At 43.5% G+C, this 19,092-nt stretch overlaps 1 protein-coding gene across 1 annotated transcript; it reads right to left on the minus strand.

Moving 5' to 3' along the window:
• Nucleotides 1-1,214: 1,214 nt before the first annotated feature.
• TRAFD1 (TRAF-type zinc finger domain containing 1) lies at nucleotides 1,215-18,298 on the minus strand. The gene is made up of 12 exons (XM_030582980.1): nucleotides 18,211-18,298; nucleotides 16,497-16,559; nucleotides 14,291-14,426; nucleotides 14,162-14,215; nucleotides 12,651-13,065; nucleotides 10,789-11,055; nucleotides 9,771-9,841; nucleotides 8,879-9,106; nucleotides 5,982-6,111; nucleotides 4,661-4,973; nucleotides 2,616-2,688; nucleotides 1,215-2,212 (listed from the first exon to the last, which is right to left on the minus strand). Exons 1-12 carry the CDS (start codon nucleotides 18,234-18,236, stop codon nucleotides 2,168-2,170), a joined length of 1,821 nt encoding a protein of 606 aa, XP_030438840.1. The 5' UTR covers nucleotides 18,237-18,298; the 3' UTR covers nucleotides 1,215-2,167.
• Nucleotides 18,299-19,092: the final 794 nt, after the last annotated feature.

A 19,092-nucleotide genomic window follows, 5' to 3' on the forward strand; every position in this document is an offset into this window, starting at 1 on the left:
GCACCAGTACAGACTTGGCTCCAGGACAAGTTTCTGCCTGGCAAGTCCTTGTGTGATTGCAGAGTAACATCCTGTGTGGACAATGGTGCCTTGCAGTGGAAGTCCTGTAGCAACAGCTGCCACAAGGGATGGTACTGAGTGACAAGCACCTTGTCCACTGTTCATTCCACTCAAGTTTGGCTGTGAAGCAGTTACAGCAGGGGGCTTGTTTACACAGCAGTCTTTGGCACCAGTTCCTATTCTATTGCTGAAATAGAACTGCTCTAAGAAAGCAGCTTCCCTATAAACATTGAAGCCTGTGGTTACTTTTACTTTTTACAACTTGTATTCATCCATTAATTCCTAGTCTGAGATGTGCCTAGAAGAAGCTAGTTTACATTTTAGAACCCTTAACTCAGGGTTTAGATTGATTAAGAACTGGGGAAAGGAGAGCCTATACAGGAAAGATGGGCTGCACTTAAAAGGTTATTGAACAGTTTTTAAACTAAGGGCTGGGGGAAAGCTGACAGGAGAGGCTCTATTAATGGAGATTCTCTATGCTCTAGTAAGGAGGAAAGGATGGAAGATGATAAAATATTTCATAAAACTAGAAGGAACCTTGAGAGATCATCTAGTCCAGTCCCCTGCACTCATGGCAGGATTAACATATCTAGACCATTCCTGACATGTGCTTAGAGATTTTTAAGAGCAGGTTAGACAGTGATTGAGATTCCACAACCTCCCTAGGTAATTTATTCCAGTGCTAGCTACACAAAAATGAGGAAGTTAGTGACACAGAAATTAAAAGGCACAGCAGAAAAAGTGAAATCCCTGCAAGCTGTATGGAAACTTTTTAAAGACACCATAATAAGAGGCTCAACTTAAATGTAAGCCCCAAATTAAAAAACATAGTAAGAGAACCAAAAAAGTGCCACTATGGCTAAATAGAGGCCAACTGTCTACACTGCAATGAAAGCTAGCCCCCTTTGCCCAAGCCCCAGGCAGCTGGCATGAGCCAGCCATAGTGTAAGTGTGCCCAGATAGTATGCCACAATCACAGTTATGGCTAAACTGAAGAATAAGTTGGACATTTTGAAACCAAAGATGGCTGATGAAAAAAATTAGGAAGTTTCTACCCAGAAGAGTAGTTTTCCCAACCCATTCTGCTCAGCAGAGTTTTCAGTCACTTTCTAGGGTCTGCCTAGACTTTGTTTCAGTTTACAGAACAAAAGAGATAGGTAGATACAAATTTTATTACAAGGAATTTAAAAAGTAAGGGCTCCAGTACAGCAAAAGAACAGTTTGAGAATGGAAGCCCATGGGACTGAAGCTCCCACATTGTGGATCACAGTCTCATTTGAGGATGCCCTTAGGAATACTGGGCACTTCTGGTATTTAATGGACTTACAGATAGGAAGACAGAACCACCGTAAGTTACAATATGTATGACTTTCCCCACCTGATTCCCAGGCCAGGTCTGACAAGATAACTTTCCCGAAGCTTTCTAACTGTAAAAATAGTTAATGCAGAATTACTGCCACCAGCAGCAACCTAAATGACTGAAAGGGAAATAGGTTTAAAGTCAAGCCACTAAACTCATCCCCTGATCCCAAACCTCAGTGAAGATCATCATTAAGATCAACTGCTCATTACAGAGATGCATGTTCTGCAACTAACCTCTGAGGAGTCAGACTCTGAACAAGTCAGACAAGTACTGAACGCTACAGTAACTTACTATGGCAGGTTCTTCATCCAGAAGAGTTCTGGCTGATCGTTTTGGGTTTGATAACAGGGTTGCTGCTCAGACATCTATTCATTTACTTCAGTGATGAAGCATGAATTACTTCTGCTGCAAATTAAAAGGAAATCCCTCTCGAAACACACAAGCAGATGAGATAAAAACACATTGGTCCTCTGAGTACTGACTGATTTAGGATACTGCCAGTTTAAAGCCACCCAAATAGCAGCAATATAAAATTTACACTGACATTTCTGTACAGCGGCTATAGTATGCGTTACTCACAAACTTTTAAAAACAATTATAGAAAAATCACTGCCTAAAAATTGTAAAGTTAATAGAAAGTCCCCATTGATGGTGGCAACATAGCAAGTACATGCGCTGGGATAAATAAGTATCAGTGCATAGCAAGAGCTTCAAGTGCTAAATATGCGCTTCATAAAGGATCGATTATTCTTCCTCAAGATGGCCAGACTCTGGTTTCTGGGATTTTGCCTGTGTAAGGAGGAAACAGTAAGTGAAACATACATTTTAAAACAGACAAGTTGAATCACAACATGCACTCTTAGACTTGACCAAGGAGCAAAGGACAGCACCCCAAGTCCTATAAGGAAGTATAGGAGTTCAGACTCCTGCAAACACCAAGCAATGGTATATTAGCAGAAAGGGTGGTTCTTCGCCAGTCCAGGTGAGATTGAGGACAACAGGCAGTCAGCATGAGCTCTACTAGCAGTGAGTGAGTCAGTCAGTCACTAGCAACGACCTGTGTTGCATGTTAGAGTCACACTTGATGTGGGCTGCTCAAAAAAAGACAGTAGTAAAAGTAAACTAAACCTTTTAGTCGGCCACTGAAACGCAGAAAAGAGGCCATGCAGATCAGGGAAGAGCTCAAACTTACCTTTGTTTTCCTGTTTCTGAAATTGACGGGAACATTTGCAGTCCTAGGACTCCTGCCTGCTTCCTTTCTCACACTGCAGAGGAGAGAAGTTGACCCCATTATACGAAGTAGCTCTACAAGTTCAATCCTCTTACAGGAACTGGTTTAAGAATAAAAGCGCACAGTCCTCCTGCTAAAATGAGCAAGAGTTCCATCATAAACTCCCAAAACTCTCGCCCTTGGCCTGGATCCCAAACTGCTGAATCTTGGGATCAAAGAACAAGGTGTCTCACTATTTCACCTTGGGTACTTTGATACTAAATGTTGGGCAAAGTTCATAGAGCTTTCAGCCATGCATACTGGAGGCTGAACCCATGAGCAAGGGACATAGGTGTTAAAGACAGAACTATTTCCAACCAGTGGCATCCCAATAGCAAGAATGCTACTGAAATATTAGAAAAAAACACCACACACAACCACGACATTTCCACACAAGATTAGACTCCTTTCCATGAAAAAGGAGAGTGCATGTAAAAGATGTACCAAAACACATAGGGTACTACCAAATTCGGTCCATTTCACGGTCAGAGTTTTAAAAACTGTAAATTTCGTTATTTCAGCTATTTAAATCTGAAGTGTCAGGGTGTTGTAATTGAAGGGGTCCTGACCCAAAAAAGTAGTTTCAGGGGGTGGGGGCAGATTTGCAAGGTTATTGTCAGGAGGCCAGGGGGGGGAGGGTTGTGGTACTGCTACCCTTACTTGTGTGCTGCTGGAGGAGCAGTGCCTTCAGAGCTGGACACCCAGCTAACAGCTGCGCTCTCCGGCCACCGAGCTCTGAAGGCAGCAATACCACGACCTCCCTAAAATAAAAACTTGTAAACCCACCTGCATCTCCCTTTGAGTCAGGATCTCCAATTTGAGAAACACTGGTCTTCCCCATTAAATCTGTATTATTAAGGCTACGTTTTAGTCATGGGTATTTTTATTTAGTGAAAAAGTCATGGAGAGGTCACAGGCAGTAAAAAAATTCATGGTCCATGACATGCCCAGGACTTGTACGATATACCCCTGACTACATCTTTTTTTGGGGGGTGAGGGAGGGAGGAGATTGGGTGAGAGGAGGGGGCACAGCCCAGGGATGCCAAAGGTGCTCATAGGGGACACCACAGGTGCTTGAGGGGCTGGCAGTCTCCCTAGGCAGCTCCCCAGAAGCAGCGACATGTCCCTTCTTCAGCAACTAGCCCCGCACACTGCCCCCACCCCAAGCTCCAGCTCCGCAGCTCCCATTGGCCAGAAACTGCAGGGAGCTATGGGGGCAGTACCTGCAGGCGGAGACAGCACATGGAGCTAGGAATTCAGGGAGGGACATGTCACCACTTCCAGAGAGCCTCCCAAGGTAAGCACCACCCAGAGCCCTCACCCTCTGCCATGCCCCAACCCCTGGCCCCCTCCCAAACCCAAAACTCCTCCTGCCACTGGGAAGGGGATGGGGCAGGGCCTGAGACTGCTCCAGCAGCGGCCGCTGTGGCTGGCCAAGGTGCTGCCTGAGCTCCTCAGGCAGCTCACAGGCCAACTACACCGGACATTGCAGAAGTCACAGAATCCATGACAAAAACTTGTAGTCTTAACATAAAATATGCAGAAGACCAGATTTCATGAGGGAAGACAAGATTTCACATTCTGATGCATTTTTCATGGCCACGAATTTGGGAGAGCCCTAGAAATAGGTGCCATAAAACAGTTTCCTAGAAAACTTGTTTTCTTAAACTCATTACTACAAACCCAAAAAGACACCAGCTAGTCAAACTGTTGCAGCCTACCCCAGCCATAGGCAAAACGTACAAGAATCTGTGGTGGGGTGATGAGAAGACCAGTGACGCAGAATTCTCCTTCTATCAAGCTTTGATGTCTGCAGTAGCAGAAATAGGCCCTGAAGCACTGCCTCACCCTCACCATAGCAGAGCTAGATCGGAATGGACTAATTGTCTATTCATAAGGATGCACCCCCAGGAATCGCTTAAAGCTAAAAATTCTCTTTCCACCACCACACTGAGCAGAGAAGCTACCTTGGTCGTGTTGGAGATGTCCTTGGGAAACTGGGAACGTAGCTTTCAGGGTGGATGTTTTGCGTGGATCGCACAACTGGCCTGGGGCCTGTTCCAGATTCAGCTGTGCCTCTGTTTCTGAGCCTTCTGTCATTGCCATCTAAGTTGCTGGACTTCCCTTTCTGAGTCAGAGCATCGTTAGCTCTTACAGCACTAAAAGAGGTCAATGGTATGCTTCTGGCAACTGCCAAGTTGCTTAGTGATCGGCTCTCTCGTACAGCATGCGCAAGGTTCTGCTGCCTGAAGTCTTCTAGATACCGAGGTGAAATTTCCCCTAAAGGAAAATCGGTAAATAAAGCATACTAGGAACGGCAATGAAATAACTGACCAAAGCAAGGATCAGAACAAGAGGCAAAAAACAAACACCTTGATAAAAGCTTCTGGATTTCAAAGCAACAGCCTAGATTTTTAACGCAATACCATATAGTCTGGGAAAACAGAACTGCACCATAGAAATATTGTTTTCACTGACTAGTACAATTCCCCAGGACAAAGGCTACACATTTTACCAGCTTTGCATGGAGGCTGAACTCCTTTAGAACAAAGTTCTTGGCATCTGTTCAGTAAGGGAAGGTAGCATAAAAAGTTGCTTTACTTGCATTTTAAAACTGACTTATGGGCAAAGTCACTACCTACCATAGCAGTTAAATTTACATACTAACTTCAACCAACACACTGGATGACCCCATACACAAGTTAAGTACTCTAGTCCATTTCCTTTTGGCAATTTAAGATAATACATGTGCTATGGAGTTTCTGTTCTGTGATTTGTTGGGTTTTTTTAATTTAGTAAACATTCAGGATCAGCTTCTACCCTCCGATACCCATCTATGATTTCTACTGTCACTTAAACTTCTCTTCATGCAACTAACTACATAATTTGACCCTAAGGGTGCAATAAAAAAAACTGATGAGGCAAGAAATTCAAAGTTCACCCCCTTATTAGTTTCCCCACAACTTCAATAGTTACAGATGGGGCTAGCAACATACGCAGATTATAATCAGATTTATCAGTTTCCACTCTTGCTGCACAGGGTTTAGTAATTTCAAGTTTCTCTTTGGTGGTTTGTGTGGGGCTCCATGCTTATGATTAAGTAGCATTTTTAATATATGTTTCAAGTTACGCCATGTGAAACAGAACAATGGTATAAGGGTGGAGTTAGGAAGTTCTAGTCCTTATCTAGATTAAAACGTGCGTTGTTCTGTTTTGCAGTTGGAGAAAATGATCTTAAAAGCATGAATAGAAAGAAGCACAGGCTGGAAATATGTACTTTGCCAATACCTTGATGCCGGATGCGTCTTCTAGATTCTGGTGATTCTGATCTCTCCAAGTTGTCTTTGGGAGGCAATGGTTGTGAGGATGGCAATTCTGCCCCTGGGCTGGCAGTGGCTGGGCGTAAATCACACTGGTCCTAGTGCAAGAGAGATTTTGATAGTTTCTGGACACTTAGAGAACACTTAAGTCCTGTGAAAGCTTTGAAGCGTACATCTTCCCTCAAATGCCATGGGGAAGTAAGGATGTGTTTTGAGAAGAGAATGAGAGACTGGCTTGATAACAGCATGCTCACATCCTCACTTCTAGGTCACTTGTTGAAGTACAGCCCAGAAATAGTAACTAGTTGACATGTGGTCTATGCAAGATGGAGTTGATTACCTCAGTCTACTTCCTATAGTAGAAGTCACCACACCATAACTGGTGTCATGCTTCAAGTTCAGTCAATGCTTAGCCTGTCATCCTTAGAGATGATCCCTCCAAGCCTGCCTGCTCACATGCTTCAGCTATCTGCATTGCTGCTATAGTGACAATGCAACCTTGCCCCTCATCAGCAGTAAAGGCAGAAGGAATATCGGTCACCCTGACATCAATGTAGCTTAAAAAGCCAAGTGCTACTCCCGCCCCAGAGAATTCATGCCAGTTTCCCTAAGTTTTACAATTTTTTTTTAAATATCGCTTCTCTCCCTCTATTGCTTTGTGAAAGAGCTTCACTAAAGAGAGGAAGCTGACTGCACTAGGTGCTATCAAATGCACAAACTGAAAACAGAACATATTTGCCATCTTTCAGTTACACATTAGGGATTACCTATAGCGTAAGAGTTTAAAAACAAAACTGAGGATTGTAAATAGAAGGGTGTCCCTTTTAAATCTGAGAACCACAGGCCAAGACGAGAAAGTTGTACGTGACAGTGGCTCAGTCGCAGTCACTCAAGATACTTTGAAGGAGCCCCGAACTGCATACTATGATCAGATGTACAAAGGCACTTGATCCAAATGTCCTTCTGCCTTCAATAGGCAGAAGTCAACCTGATGAGGAAAACCTCAGCCCTCAACTATGATCCAAGATGCATGGAAACTCCCTCGACTATGGAGCACATGCTATAAAGCAAAGAGGTAAGCTAGGCAAGTTTATCAAATTGACTTTGAAAGATCTACCAAAGCCAAGGGGTAAAATTACCATTTCTCTGTTCCTAGAAAAACAAATGCATAACTCATCTACACAGGGACAAGAACATTCTAACTGCTCCCCACACCATTGGTTTGCATGGCACAATTTTCAACATACTTGGACACTACAAAACCATCCCATTCGGATGTTGGTTCATGCGTTTTCCAGTTCACTTCAATTCCTTTCAATATCCTCCCTTCTCTATCACCTGAGACGTCTCCATTACCTTCTGTCTCCCAGGCTTGTAATCTATATGTGAGAATGAGGAGGTAGAAGATACAAAGACTGCAGGTTTGGTCTCATTTTCTCTTATTTTCCCCTCATTCCTTTTCAGTTTTATACCATGCAGGTTAGTTTACCCCTTCTGGCTGGGTCCATCCCACCTGAATGGTAACTGGCCACTCAGCCCAGTCTTACGCCTACCAGGGCCCTCATACCTGCCTGCCCCAACTCCTACTCCATGCTTGATCTTGTCTGTGTTAAGCTAAGCTTGTCACAGTGGAGACTATGACTTATTCCACGATGACATTTTGTATATTTGTAGCACTATTTAAATATAGTTCATAGGAAGAACTTTCATCCCTTCATACTGATGGCTGTGGCCTTTCTTCAAGAGATTGCCAGAGTGAATTAGTGGGGGTGTGTGTGTGTGTGTCTGTCTGTGTGTGTGTCTCTCTCTCTCTCTCACACACACACACACACACACACACACACACACACACGTACTGGTTTCCCCTCCCGATTTAAACAAGCGGAAGCCATGCTGCAGCAGTGTTGGCAGACTCTTGAGTTAAGTAGCAGAACAACTCTCGTATAAACTCTGCAATACGTTTTCAGGACAGGGTTTCACTTGACAAAAAAAGCATAGGAAGGTTTAAGTACGTTTGCAAAATATATCCTTTTTGTCACACCTCTGAGTCTACAGCCCATTAAATCTAAACATGCTGTGACAGGAAAGTTTGCAACAGTGTGATTATGGCAAAACGTCATCTGTTTGGCAGCTTTTCACTGAACTGTAGTTAAACTCAAATACATCATGAAGTCAGAATACATCAGCCAACAGTATCTGAATTTAGGTCAGACTCTAGTCTCAGATGACCTGTGCGCATGTCATCTTCCCTTTCAAGAAGTTCTGCATCAGAGAATTGAATTGTTCATTCATGTGCATTAGTTCAACAGGGGCATGAGCAAGAGGCCAAGACAATGAAAGTGTAAGAATTAAAATGTTAGGAGTTCAGGTTTGGACAGGGAAATAAAATAGGTCTCTTGTGAATACTTCAGAAGAACCCAATGGGAGAAAGATTCAAGAACTTAGACATTATGGTTCTCTGTACGGAATTATTTGCCCTCACTGTTAAGAGATGGAAGGTGGTCATGCAGAGGAAGATATTATAGTGAAGGAACGAGAAGGTGGCAGTCCAGAGCTCCTAAAATGTGAGGATTTATGCTGTATTGCTTGAATGCTGTTTGCTCAGACTCCTTTATTTTAAAAACAATATATATATATATTTACAACTGTTTCTTTAACATGAGCCCCAGTATGCGCCAACATCGTGGGGTACAGCTCATAACCCTTAGGTTGAAAGAGGACAGATTCAAATGACAAGTATGTGAATCCCTAGCATCTGCAATCCCAACTGCAGCCTCCGAGCATTACCATGATTTCAACATTTACTACTAAGGAGTCAGATTTGCTAGGTCTTGTAGAATTCCATCCTACAAATAGCATTTGTACCTGGTGATGGAAGAGTATTTCCTCTTCTAACTGGATGCCGCAGAATTCACATGGAATGACAATGCTCCCTTCGGTCTGTACAGCTTGTTGCTCCTGTGGATATGTAGATCTGCTGCTGTGCAGTTGGTCTAAGAAATCTTTAACATGCCTGTTGTATTCTTGCTGTTGACTTGGGGAAGAACCTCTTTTACTGAACGAAGCAAAAGCTCTTGCCGGGTTACAGCCAGTCTGTTACATGGGCAACATTGGAAAGAAGGAATTAGTTATACTTACAAAGCCTTCGTGTAATAAGTAATATTTCAACACTGACAATAATACTGCCATTCCACAGAGTAAAACAGATCCACCCTCTTTTTCCAGTACATACTCTTAGTATTATAAGCCATCCAAAATTATATTCCACTTCAGATATCCAGTTAATGGGACAATAAGGTTCAAAGTAAGTTGCTATGCATAGTGAAATTCAAAAACCTAACGTCAGTAGTTAACTTATTTATTTTTCACAATGTATGTGGTTTTGTACTGGTATTTCACTTTGCAAGAAAGTGCAATTTGTTTCTAGTGTTAATCCAAGGAACAGCACAGTGGATGTTTTGATGAAAATTTTGCATTAGTATTTTTAGTTTACTAAGACATTTCAATATTAGGCTTTGTAAGGTTCTATGCAGATGCAGCATCCTGTAAGCATTGCTGGAGTGTGTTCCCACTAACTATGCTCAACTGCTCCAACAAAATTCGATTTCTAAATAGAAATTGTACTCGGAAGTGCTGGCATCCATTTCAGTAAGCCTCCTGCGTATACACCTATAAAATGGCGATAATGATGCTTATCTCCTTTGACAAAAAGCACTTTAAGAGCGAAGTATTATTATAGAATACAGAAATACCAAACCTGATGGAGAATCAGGTCTTCTTCAGGGTAGAGTGCCTCACAGAATTCACATGGCAACATGATATCATCATCTGCGAGGTAAGTAAAAGGATTAAACCTCCTACCATAAAAAGGGGTAACAAATCAGACTAACCAACCTGTCTTCAGAATTTCTAATCCATGAGATCATTCTGTTCTGCATGACAGAGGAGGGATTACAACAAGTCTCAGGGCAATAGTCACTCTACTTTCACATTTATGAGTTTTGTAAGTGGGAGGGAAAAAAAGGTCACTTTTTAGAAAAAGTCTGAAAAGGATTTTTTGCCCCCAAAATCTCACTGTTCCTTAGTCCAATACAAAAAAACCCCACAAACCTCATTATCTGCCTGTCTATGCATGTTACACAGTAGACAATTTCTTTTTAAAATAATCTGGCACTTGGATAATACAGGAGAGTTCCTCTTTACATTTAAGATTAAACAGGCTAATGTCACCTACTCTGTTGTTACATCTCCATACAAGCAGGAATAAGGGTGGTTTTGGTTTTATTTTTTAAAGACATGGCAGAACTACAATGAGTTGAATCTGCTAGTATACAGTTTTCAAAACAAGTCACTTACCTTCCCATATTAATATGTTGTACTCGTCTTATCCATTTAAAATATTTCAGTAAGAAAGGAACTTTGGGATAGACAGATACCAATATCAAAGTTTCACTAGTTAACAACTCTTGAGACTATTGTCTATAAATAATAGAAATGTTGCTATTTTAGCAGCCAATACAGTCAAAAACTGAGGTAGCTGAAGATACAGTTCCAAAAAGGAAGGAAAGTCTCCAAGAATAGGAAAGGCTTTTCTGCACATTCAGAGAATTTCTACATCAGATGCAGGAGATATCTAAAGCAGTTTAGAAAGTCTCAAAGTGCTACTGTTCTGGTACTGAAAGTCAGAATATCTCCAAGGAGCTAGTCATGAGAGTCCCCGATAAAAAAAAAAAATTAGATTTTTGTTGATGAAGAAAGGCTTTTAAAGAACTTACTTTTTAGCTGATCCGAAGTGTGAATAGACAAGAGATCATGGGAGAAAGTATCTGATTTGTTTATTTCATTAAGCTGCTCAGATGGCTTGGACTCTTTGGAGTAGAAGTTCTTCCAGAAGTCACTGTGAATTTCAGCTGCAATATTGTTGCGTGGATTATTCTCACGTTGCAGGCTAAGAGCTAACATATAGTCTAAATTGGAATTCTGTTCTCCATACAGAGAGGACTCCGTGTTTTTATTCCTCTCCAGCCATTCCAGCTCATCCTCTTAAACAAAAATATCAGAAGCTGTAAGTATCAACTACATAGTTGAACAGTAATTATGATTTTAAGAATAGACTAAGTAAATAAAACAGAAGTTCATATATGCAAATGAGGGCAGAACTGGGCCCCACACACAGCACTCTAGTTTTAAAAACAGATAGCCAAAGCCTCAAAAAGACACTTCATGACTTATATTTTGGGATGAATTAAGGGAAGCTAAGCCTTGCCCTTTCCTGTATTCCCCCCCTCCTCCCGTCCCCATCTAGCCTGAGAGGAGGGGGGCTTCATTTCCTTTACTAGCCATACAGTTCTTAAATTGAAACAACTTACTAAAAGGACATTAATTGTGATTTAAAGACTGCAAGGGATGGAAAAAATATAAACACCTAAGAAATAAGCTCTAGTTCAACCAGAAGCTGTAAGCTTGATGCAGGGACTACTGGAGGAGTTTTTATGACATGTATCATGCAGGAGGTCACAGTAGTTCAGCATAGTTTCTTCTAGTCGAAGATCTATGAACCTGTAACAAGTTATGTTTTCAGTCCATCCCTGAGAAAAGTCCATTCACCTACTGATGCAAGCACCTGACTCAGATACAGGTTAGTGGGATTATGGCCATACAAAGCGAGGCCTCGAAGCGTTTCAGGAAGGAGTATTCAGACTCTAAATGCTTGCAATGATATTTACATGCTCTGATCTCTTCACCCACATGGAGATTCCAGTACACTGAAATCAGTGGGGTTCTAACAATAGGCTTTATTTTCTAAGTTAGTATGGCAATTTGATACAGTACATTTAGTAAAACAGCTTGCAAGCTGTGAAAACTTTTCTGCTCCCCTGTGGCTTGAGACAATTCCTTCAGTGACTCACTTTTAAAAACAAGTGTTTTTTAATATACAAAATATGGCTGATCATGACTTTAGAGACCTGTATTTATGCACTGAAGCTGCAATCTTAAATTGTACATCTCTTTTAAAAGGCACATTTCTTTATACCATTTAAGCTCAGCTTTCGTAGTTTCTCATTAAATGAAGATACAGGCGTTCAATAAGATTAGGACTTTACTTTAAAACATGCTCCATCTGTGCTGGAAGACTCTACACCATTAAACTATGTATTTACAAGGTACAGGACACTTCCAGGTGATGAATTAAACAAAAAAAAAGGAGATGATGTTCTGAAGACCATTAAAACACAAGTCAGTCATTAACAGCAACAGCAGCCTTGGCATGTGCATTTCCTGGGAGTTAGACAAGCCAAATACAAGATCAAAATAAAAAAAAGGCATATTTGATCTTTTTATGGGTGATGCCAGTAAGTCCCTTGGCCCGCGCTGCTTCCAGCAGCTCCCATTGGCCTCAAGCAGCAAGCCACGGACAGTGGGAGCCACGATCGGCCAGATCTGTGGACATGTCAAGTACATAAACTGGCCCAGCCTGCCAGGGGCTTTCCCTACACAAGAGGCGTCCCAAGTTTGGGAAACACTGCCATACAGTGCACAAGTATAGAGCTTTCACTCCACTTAGTTACCTAACTTTAATTTAAAGGTAAAAATAAAACTTATGAACGTACAATTATTTCCCTTGTCCACACTTTACCTCGGTTCTGATCTCTCTGCATTGCTGATGCATTTCTTCTGTTAATATTCTTAGAAGCCTGGTCTCCTCCAAAACTGCTATAAAATCGGCCTTCTTGCGTCCCAGACATCCTCTGCAGAGGCCCAGCAAGGCCATCTGAACTCAGAAGGTTTCTGATGGTTTGAAAGGTACACAGATTTGCAGCCTCATCTTTATAGTTATAATATGACATTGCTTGGCTAACTCTTTTTTCTTCCACCTCCTTCCCACAAACTTCAGGGTGCTCTTTCAGATCTTTCACCATTACGTTGTGACCGCACTCACTACATGTTTCAGTCCTAGTTCCACAGTAATCCTCGTGGTCCTGAAGTTTATTGAATGCAAGCTCTATCTCACAATGTTGGCAAACTGCAGGACGCAGAGGGCACGCTGATGCCTAAAATATAAAATTGAATAACTCTTGATATATGCCCAGTCTTATAGTTATGGTAGGCTTACTTACTGCCCAAAGAAGGTACCCAATTCACTGTGTTATTACTGAGAGATGCATTCCAAATTGCTTTAGAGATTAATTGTGTCTTCAGCTAGAAGCCAACCAGCTCATAAAAGAAGACTTAACTAGTAAGGTACTACTTAAGACAGGGGGTACAAACTCTTGAGTAGTTACACACAGTATGTCTCACTGGAAGTTCAGTGTATTTTATATAGGAAAAAGGAAGCATGCATTTACTAGACATCAAACTTCAACATAACACCCCTAAAAAACTAAGCACTCAAAGTGGATTTTTTTGGCTGTGTTTTTGACTTAACTGTCCCAATCCCCACTGTTCATATCAAGTGCTTTGAGTAAGTTACTGCAACAGGAAATAAGAGGATCAAAACTGCATGCTTTAAAATAAGCCACGTGGTCCAACTCCCTTCGCATTCCTCTCCATGCCACAGCTTTGCATTTGATGCTTATGCTGAAGCACAATCCCACTTTCCTGTGACACTTTTGTTCCACTGACAATGTTAACTCCAGTGACAATTTGTAAATAAGAAAATCATATGAAGTAAGTGTTTATTGTTCCATGATTTTTAAAAACTGTTTAGACAAAACAAATCCTCAGGTCCTGCATAAACGTCAGGGTGGGAAAACAAAACAAAACACACCACACCTGAGATAAGACAATACTGAAAAGTGAAGTTGCCAAGCTCAATGCAACTATAGCCACAGGCAGAATTTTTAGCCTTAACCACTACTTAGGGACAAACCAGGGCCACCAACCTAGCTACCAATGTACATAAACGCCCTCCTGTTGAGGAGCTTGGAGCTGCTTATTAGGCATGTGAGTACCACCACTTCAGACTAACATAGCTAGCCTCTTACAAGAGTATCACTGATTAGCATGGATTTAGAAAGCAGATTAAACATGGGCAGAGCACATCCAAGATCAGTTAGCACAGTACCTATAATCTGAACACTAAGGCTCTAGTGTCAGTACTGGAAATACACTAGAGTATTATCAAGAGCAAAAACCAAATATACCAACCTCATGATCCTCTAAGTGACATTTTTCCATCTTCATATTACACTTACAAGTAACCTAGGATAAACAGAAACAATTATTAAATGCACTTCATGAAAATCAGCTGTTTTAGAGTAGAATTTATTTTATTACCTGCACATGTTCAGATTCAATGTGTTTTTTTATTTCAGATTTAGGGACAGACTCCTTGCAGAAATGACACACTCCAATATTTCTGTTACAGTGGATTTCATGGATGGTGAAGTTAGCTACAGGTATAGCCTTTTTGCTACAAGGAAACAAAAAAAGTTACTCTTCACAAATTACACTGAAAATAAACTCAGATTTAGGATTCAAGAGAGCTGCCTGAAAAACAAATAAGTTCAGGAATTCAGTTTCCATGTATTCAGGTTTGTAAAAGGAAAAAGCCTACCTGACTGTACACAACATGTAGTCCTAGAACACACACTTACCAAGTTAGACACCTAAAGTCTCCCAGTTTATCAAATTAAGTCAAAACTCTGTTCAACTCCAGCTTTGGGGAAAACAGACAAGCCTTGCAGCATACTCAGGCAGTCATCCAGGCTCTCAGACCAGGAGTAACAGTTACAGACTCTGCAAAGAGCACTCCACATAGTGTAAAGGTCAGGCAATCCTCCAGTGGGCAAAGCTAGAGAACAGATTCTTCAGCTATGCTGCAATATTGGTCAATGGTTCAACCAACAAAAGATGCAATACCCCTACTGTTCTGAAGTGAGGAATCCCTACCTTACTCTATTGTGGAGAAACCTATTGCTCTATCCTGAGCTATGTGCAGACAGACTTACAAGAGGGAAAAATCCATTCAGACATTTGAAAAGTGTGTAAGGGTAGCATTGGCCCTTTAAGAGGGAAGAGTACAATGCACCTGAGACTGGTCAGCTGACCCCAAACTAGGCTTAAGCGAAAGAGCCTGGGCCCTAAAGGGGAGGGAGACTAGAAAAATCAGGTAGGAAAGGAACAGAGAAAGCAGAGGTGGGGCTCTGATGGGCTGAAGTAGAAAACTCTGCAGGTTCTAGAGAGACAAGTCAGAAACCAGGAGGCCTGGATCATGGGAGGAGGAGTCTCTAGAGCAGCAGTTCTCAAACTGAGTCAGGACCCCAAAGCGGGTCACCAGGGCTGGTTTAGACTTGCTGGGGCCCAGGTCTGAAGCTTGAGTCCTGAGCAGCAGGGCTCAGGTTACAGGCCCCTCCTTGGAGCTGAAGCCCTTAGGCTTTGCCCCCCCCCCCCCAACACCTGGGACAATGGGGCTCGGGTGAACTCAGGCTTCAGTCCCCCCTCCTGGGATTGTGGAGTAATTTTTGTTGTCAGAAGAGGGTCATGGTGCAATGAAGTTTGAGAACCCTTGCTCTAGAGCAAGAGGAAGGCAGAGGGCAGCACCCCTGCAGGTGATGTCCTAGCCAAGGAGCAGAGAGCTGGGAAAAGCCCAGAAAGGATGAGAGACTTCTATTAAGCCTAGATGGGTGGATGTCATTTGTGTTTGGGCCTCTGATGTTACTGCCACTATGTAGTATGAATATTCTGAGCCTAGGAGTGCTGGAGAAGTATTCCTGAGGAGCCCTGGGAGGGGAAAACAGAGGAGAGTGTCTTATGGCATGAGTTAGCCTTTCAAAGCAAAGATGGCAAATCAGTTCAAGTGGAAGAAAAGTACTTTAACCTCTCCCAATCTCTACCAATATTAACTTGATAGAGGAAGTAGAGTAAAGTTCAAGATGGAGTTTGACTTTTAAGGGATACAACGTTCACAGGCACAGAAATGAACTCATCAGCCCCCAAACAAAACAATTATTTTTACCTTCCCTGCCACAAGATAAAAACCTAGCCCCTCCCAAACAGCAGCAATAACCCTTCATTCTCATCCCATCTGTTTCTAAGACCACAACAGGCTGAGACATCAGCAACATGATATTCTGTATGTATGACAAACACACAGCTATAATAAGCCACAAAAATTGAATCCTGTATATTTCAGCTTTCTTGAAACTGATTTTAAAAAAATTATCTGAAGGAGAACCAATAGTTTTAGTTGATTTCCGCTTCTTCTAGGGTGGAGTAGGGGAGGAGATCACTAGCAGCAGGTTCCATTAATATTATTCTGCTGTTCTCAAGGTGACACAGCAAGTTCTGAATACCGGTGAAGTGCCTACCAGAATATTTTCTATTCTTTTACAGTCATTAGAAACAATTTTATATACCACTTGCTGCTTCCATCTCTGAAGACATCTGACAGCAACACGGCATGTTTCTATGAGTTTATGTAGGGACATTGTAATAACATAGAATACACTTGTGCCAATAGTGCCAGACATTTATTTCTTACCAATTGTTGCACAGTTGGGTTTCCTGATCATTAACTGCAGCCATATCCATGTTCTTTTGAAAGCTGGAGCAAGGGACAATTAAACATTTTCAGTTTCATTTCTGTTCATAAGAACAAGTACAATTATTCATTCTGCTACTTCCTGTTCTTCAGATACTCTGGCATCAAATCACATATTCCATTATTACAAATTGTTGCTTTCTCAAGCAATCAGCAAGACTCCCCCACCATTTAGAAACAAATTGTATTATTAAACATGGTTTCAAGCAGCTCTTAAAAGTGTAAGAAACCCTAGCTGGCTACTGAGGATAATCTCCTGCAGAAGTTTTTCTTTGAGATGTGAATAGTGTCCTCTTAACAAAGAAAAAAAAAAATCTCTCTCTCTCTCTCTATATATATATATAAAAAAATAAGAGAGAGAGAGAGAGAGACAGACACAGACACACACACACACACAGACAGACAAGGGTAAAATATTAACCCTGCAAATCTATGGACTGTTTATGGACAGTAAAGAATAATTTAGCCAATAAAATGTATACAGGAAGACCTAGAATTAAGACACCACTCAAGAGATCAACAAAAATATCTTAAGGAAGACAAGCCTTAGTAAGGATAGGTGAAAATTTTACTTGGAAAAGCCCTGACTCCTGCCCCAGGTTATAGTATTTATTTGATACCAAAAATAATATTTAAAACAAAAAACACTAACATAGAATAGGTGACGTTTCTTTCAAAGAACAGATTTTTTCCAGTGTATAAAAGCCACTTCTAGCCAAAACGTTGCTCAAGACTTCCAGTTACCCTAGAGACAGGTGAAAGAGGCAGGAGTTTGGTCTCCATAATCACGGTCTGGCATTTCTAGTATAAAAGCTGGAAGGAATAATGCAACTCATATACCAGCGCAAGGTAGGGGCAGGGTCTTCTGTGCAGGAGCTGCATGTGCACTCAGCGGCACCTACTGGGCCTCCGTCAGTTGGGGGCCGGTGGCCCGAGCGGGAGGGAAACGGGGGGGGGGGCATGCGGGGCCGAGCGCCCGCCCGCCCCCCCCGGGGGCCCGAGCAGGGATGGGGGGGGCATGCGGGGCCGAGCGCCCGCCCCCCCCGGGGGCCCGAGCAGGGATGGGGGGAATGCGGGGCCGAGCGCCCACCCTCCCCGGGGGCCCGAGCAGGGATGGGGGGGGGGAAATGCGGGGCCGAGCGCCCGCCCGCCCCCCCCCGGGGCCCGAGCAGGGATGGGGGGGGCATGCGGGGCCGAGCCCCCGCCCCCCCCGGGGGCCCGAGCAGGGATGGGGGGGGCATGCGGGGCCGAGCGCCCGCCCCCCCCGGGGGCCCGAGCAGGGATGGGGGGGGCATGCGGGGCCGAGCGCCCACCCTCCCCGGGGGCCCGAGCAGGGATGGGGGGGGGGAAATGCGGGGCCGAGCGCCCGCCCGCCCCCCCCCGGGGCCCGAGCAGGGATGGGGGGGGCATGCGGGGCCGAGCCCCCGCCCCCCCCGGGGGCCCGAGCAGGGATGGGGGGGGGAATGCGGGGTCGAGCGCCCGCCCGCCCCCCCCCGGGGGGCCCGAGCAGGGGTGGGGGGGCGTGGGGGGGCATGCAGGGCCGAGCGCCCGCCCGCCCCCCGGGGGCCCGTGCAGTGGTGGGGGGGCCCGAGCAGGGGTGGGGGGGCATGCAGGGCCATTGAGGGGGCCAGGCCCCCCACGGTTAAGGACGTACCTACAGTTCGCTGCCCCGCGGCCCATTCCCTGACTCACCCTCTCCTCAGAAACCAAACACCGGGCCCAGCCTGGCGTCCCGCTTCCTAACCGCCAGCGACACCCGCTCCCCGCCTCCCTATTGGCCAACTGAGACTCGGCTAACGAGCTGATTGGCCGAAGCAGCCGCCGTTTACTGCTGATAGGCCCCGCCCACATCATGGCTGGTTTGGGTAATACAGCGGTCACTGGAGTTAGGCTCCACCCCTTCGTGATTGCCCCTCCCTCCTCTTATCAAAAAGTGCCTGAGAGCGAGTAGTTTAGTGCTGAGAGCGGGCGTGGGTGTTAGGATTCCAGGCAATGAAAGTAAATTACTTTCCTGGGTAGGCCTCCAAGCTGTAGGGGAATGAACCTGAGGGAAGGTGTGTATAACTAGACACACAATATTACACAGGTGCTAGACACAGGCTTTTGAAATGCAGTAAGGAAGGGAGTCTCTATTGGCAACTTTGAAAAACTAAACTCTAAATTGTCTATTCCTTACTTTTTCCTGTTGCTGGGGCAGAAAAGGGGATCATCTCTTTTTTACTTTTGGGCAGGGTGGCTGGGTGTTGGGGTTTGTTTGTTTTCTGGCTGTGTGAGTTTGCTTTGTAAATTGTTTTACACTATAGAATTTTAACTTTCTTTTATTGAAGCTGGTTTAAGATTGTGTTCTCATACAACATCTCCTTCAAGTATGTTCTGAGAAGGAGCCCATATACCTACGTGTCTAACTCCACTTGAGGTACAGAGAAAAGTGTTTTAAATATAGCACAGAAATACCCCGGTCTCATTTCAAGTAGTCACAGAGGTGAAAACGTTTGTTTTTTTTAAGCTTTATGTTTATATGGGCAAGAGTTGAATG

Source organism: Gopherus evgoodei, chromosome 13 (assembly GCF_007399415.2).
Source record: "Gopherus evgoodei ecotype Sinaloan lineage chromosome 13, rGopEvg1_v1.p, whole genome shotgun sequence".
Taxonomy (NCBI): domain Eukaryota; kingdom Metazoa; phylum Chordata; order Testudines; family Testudinidae; genus Gopherus; species Gopherus evgoodei.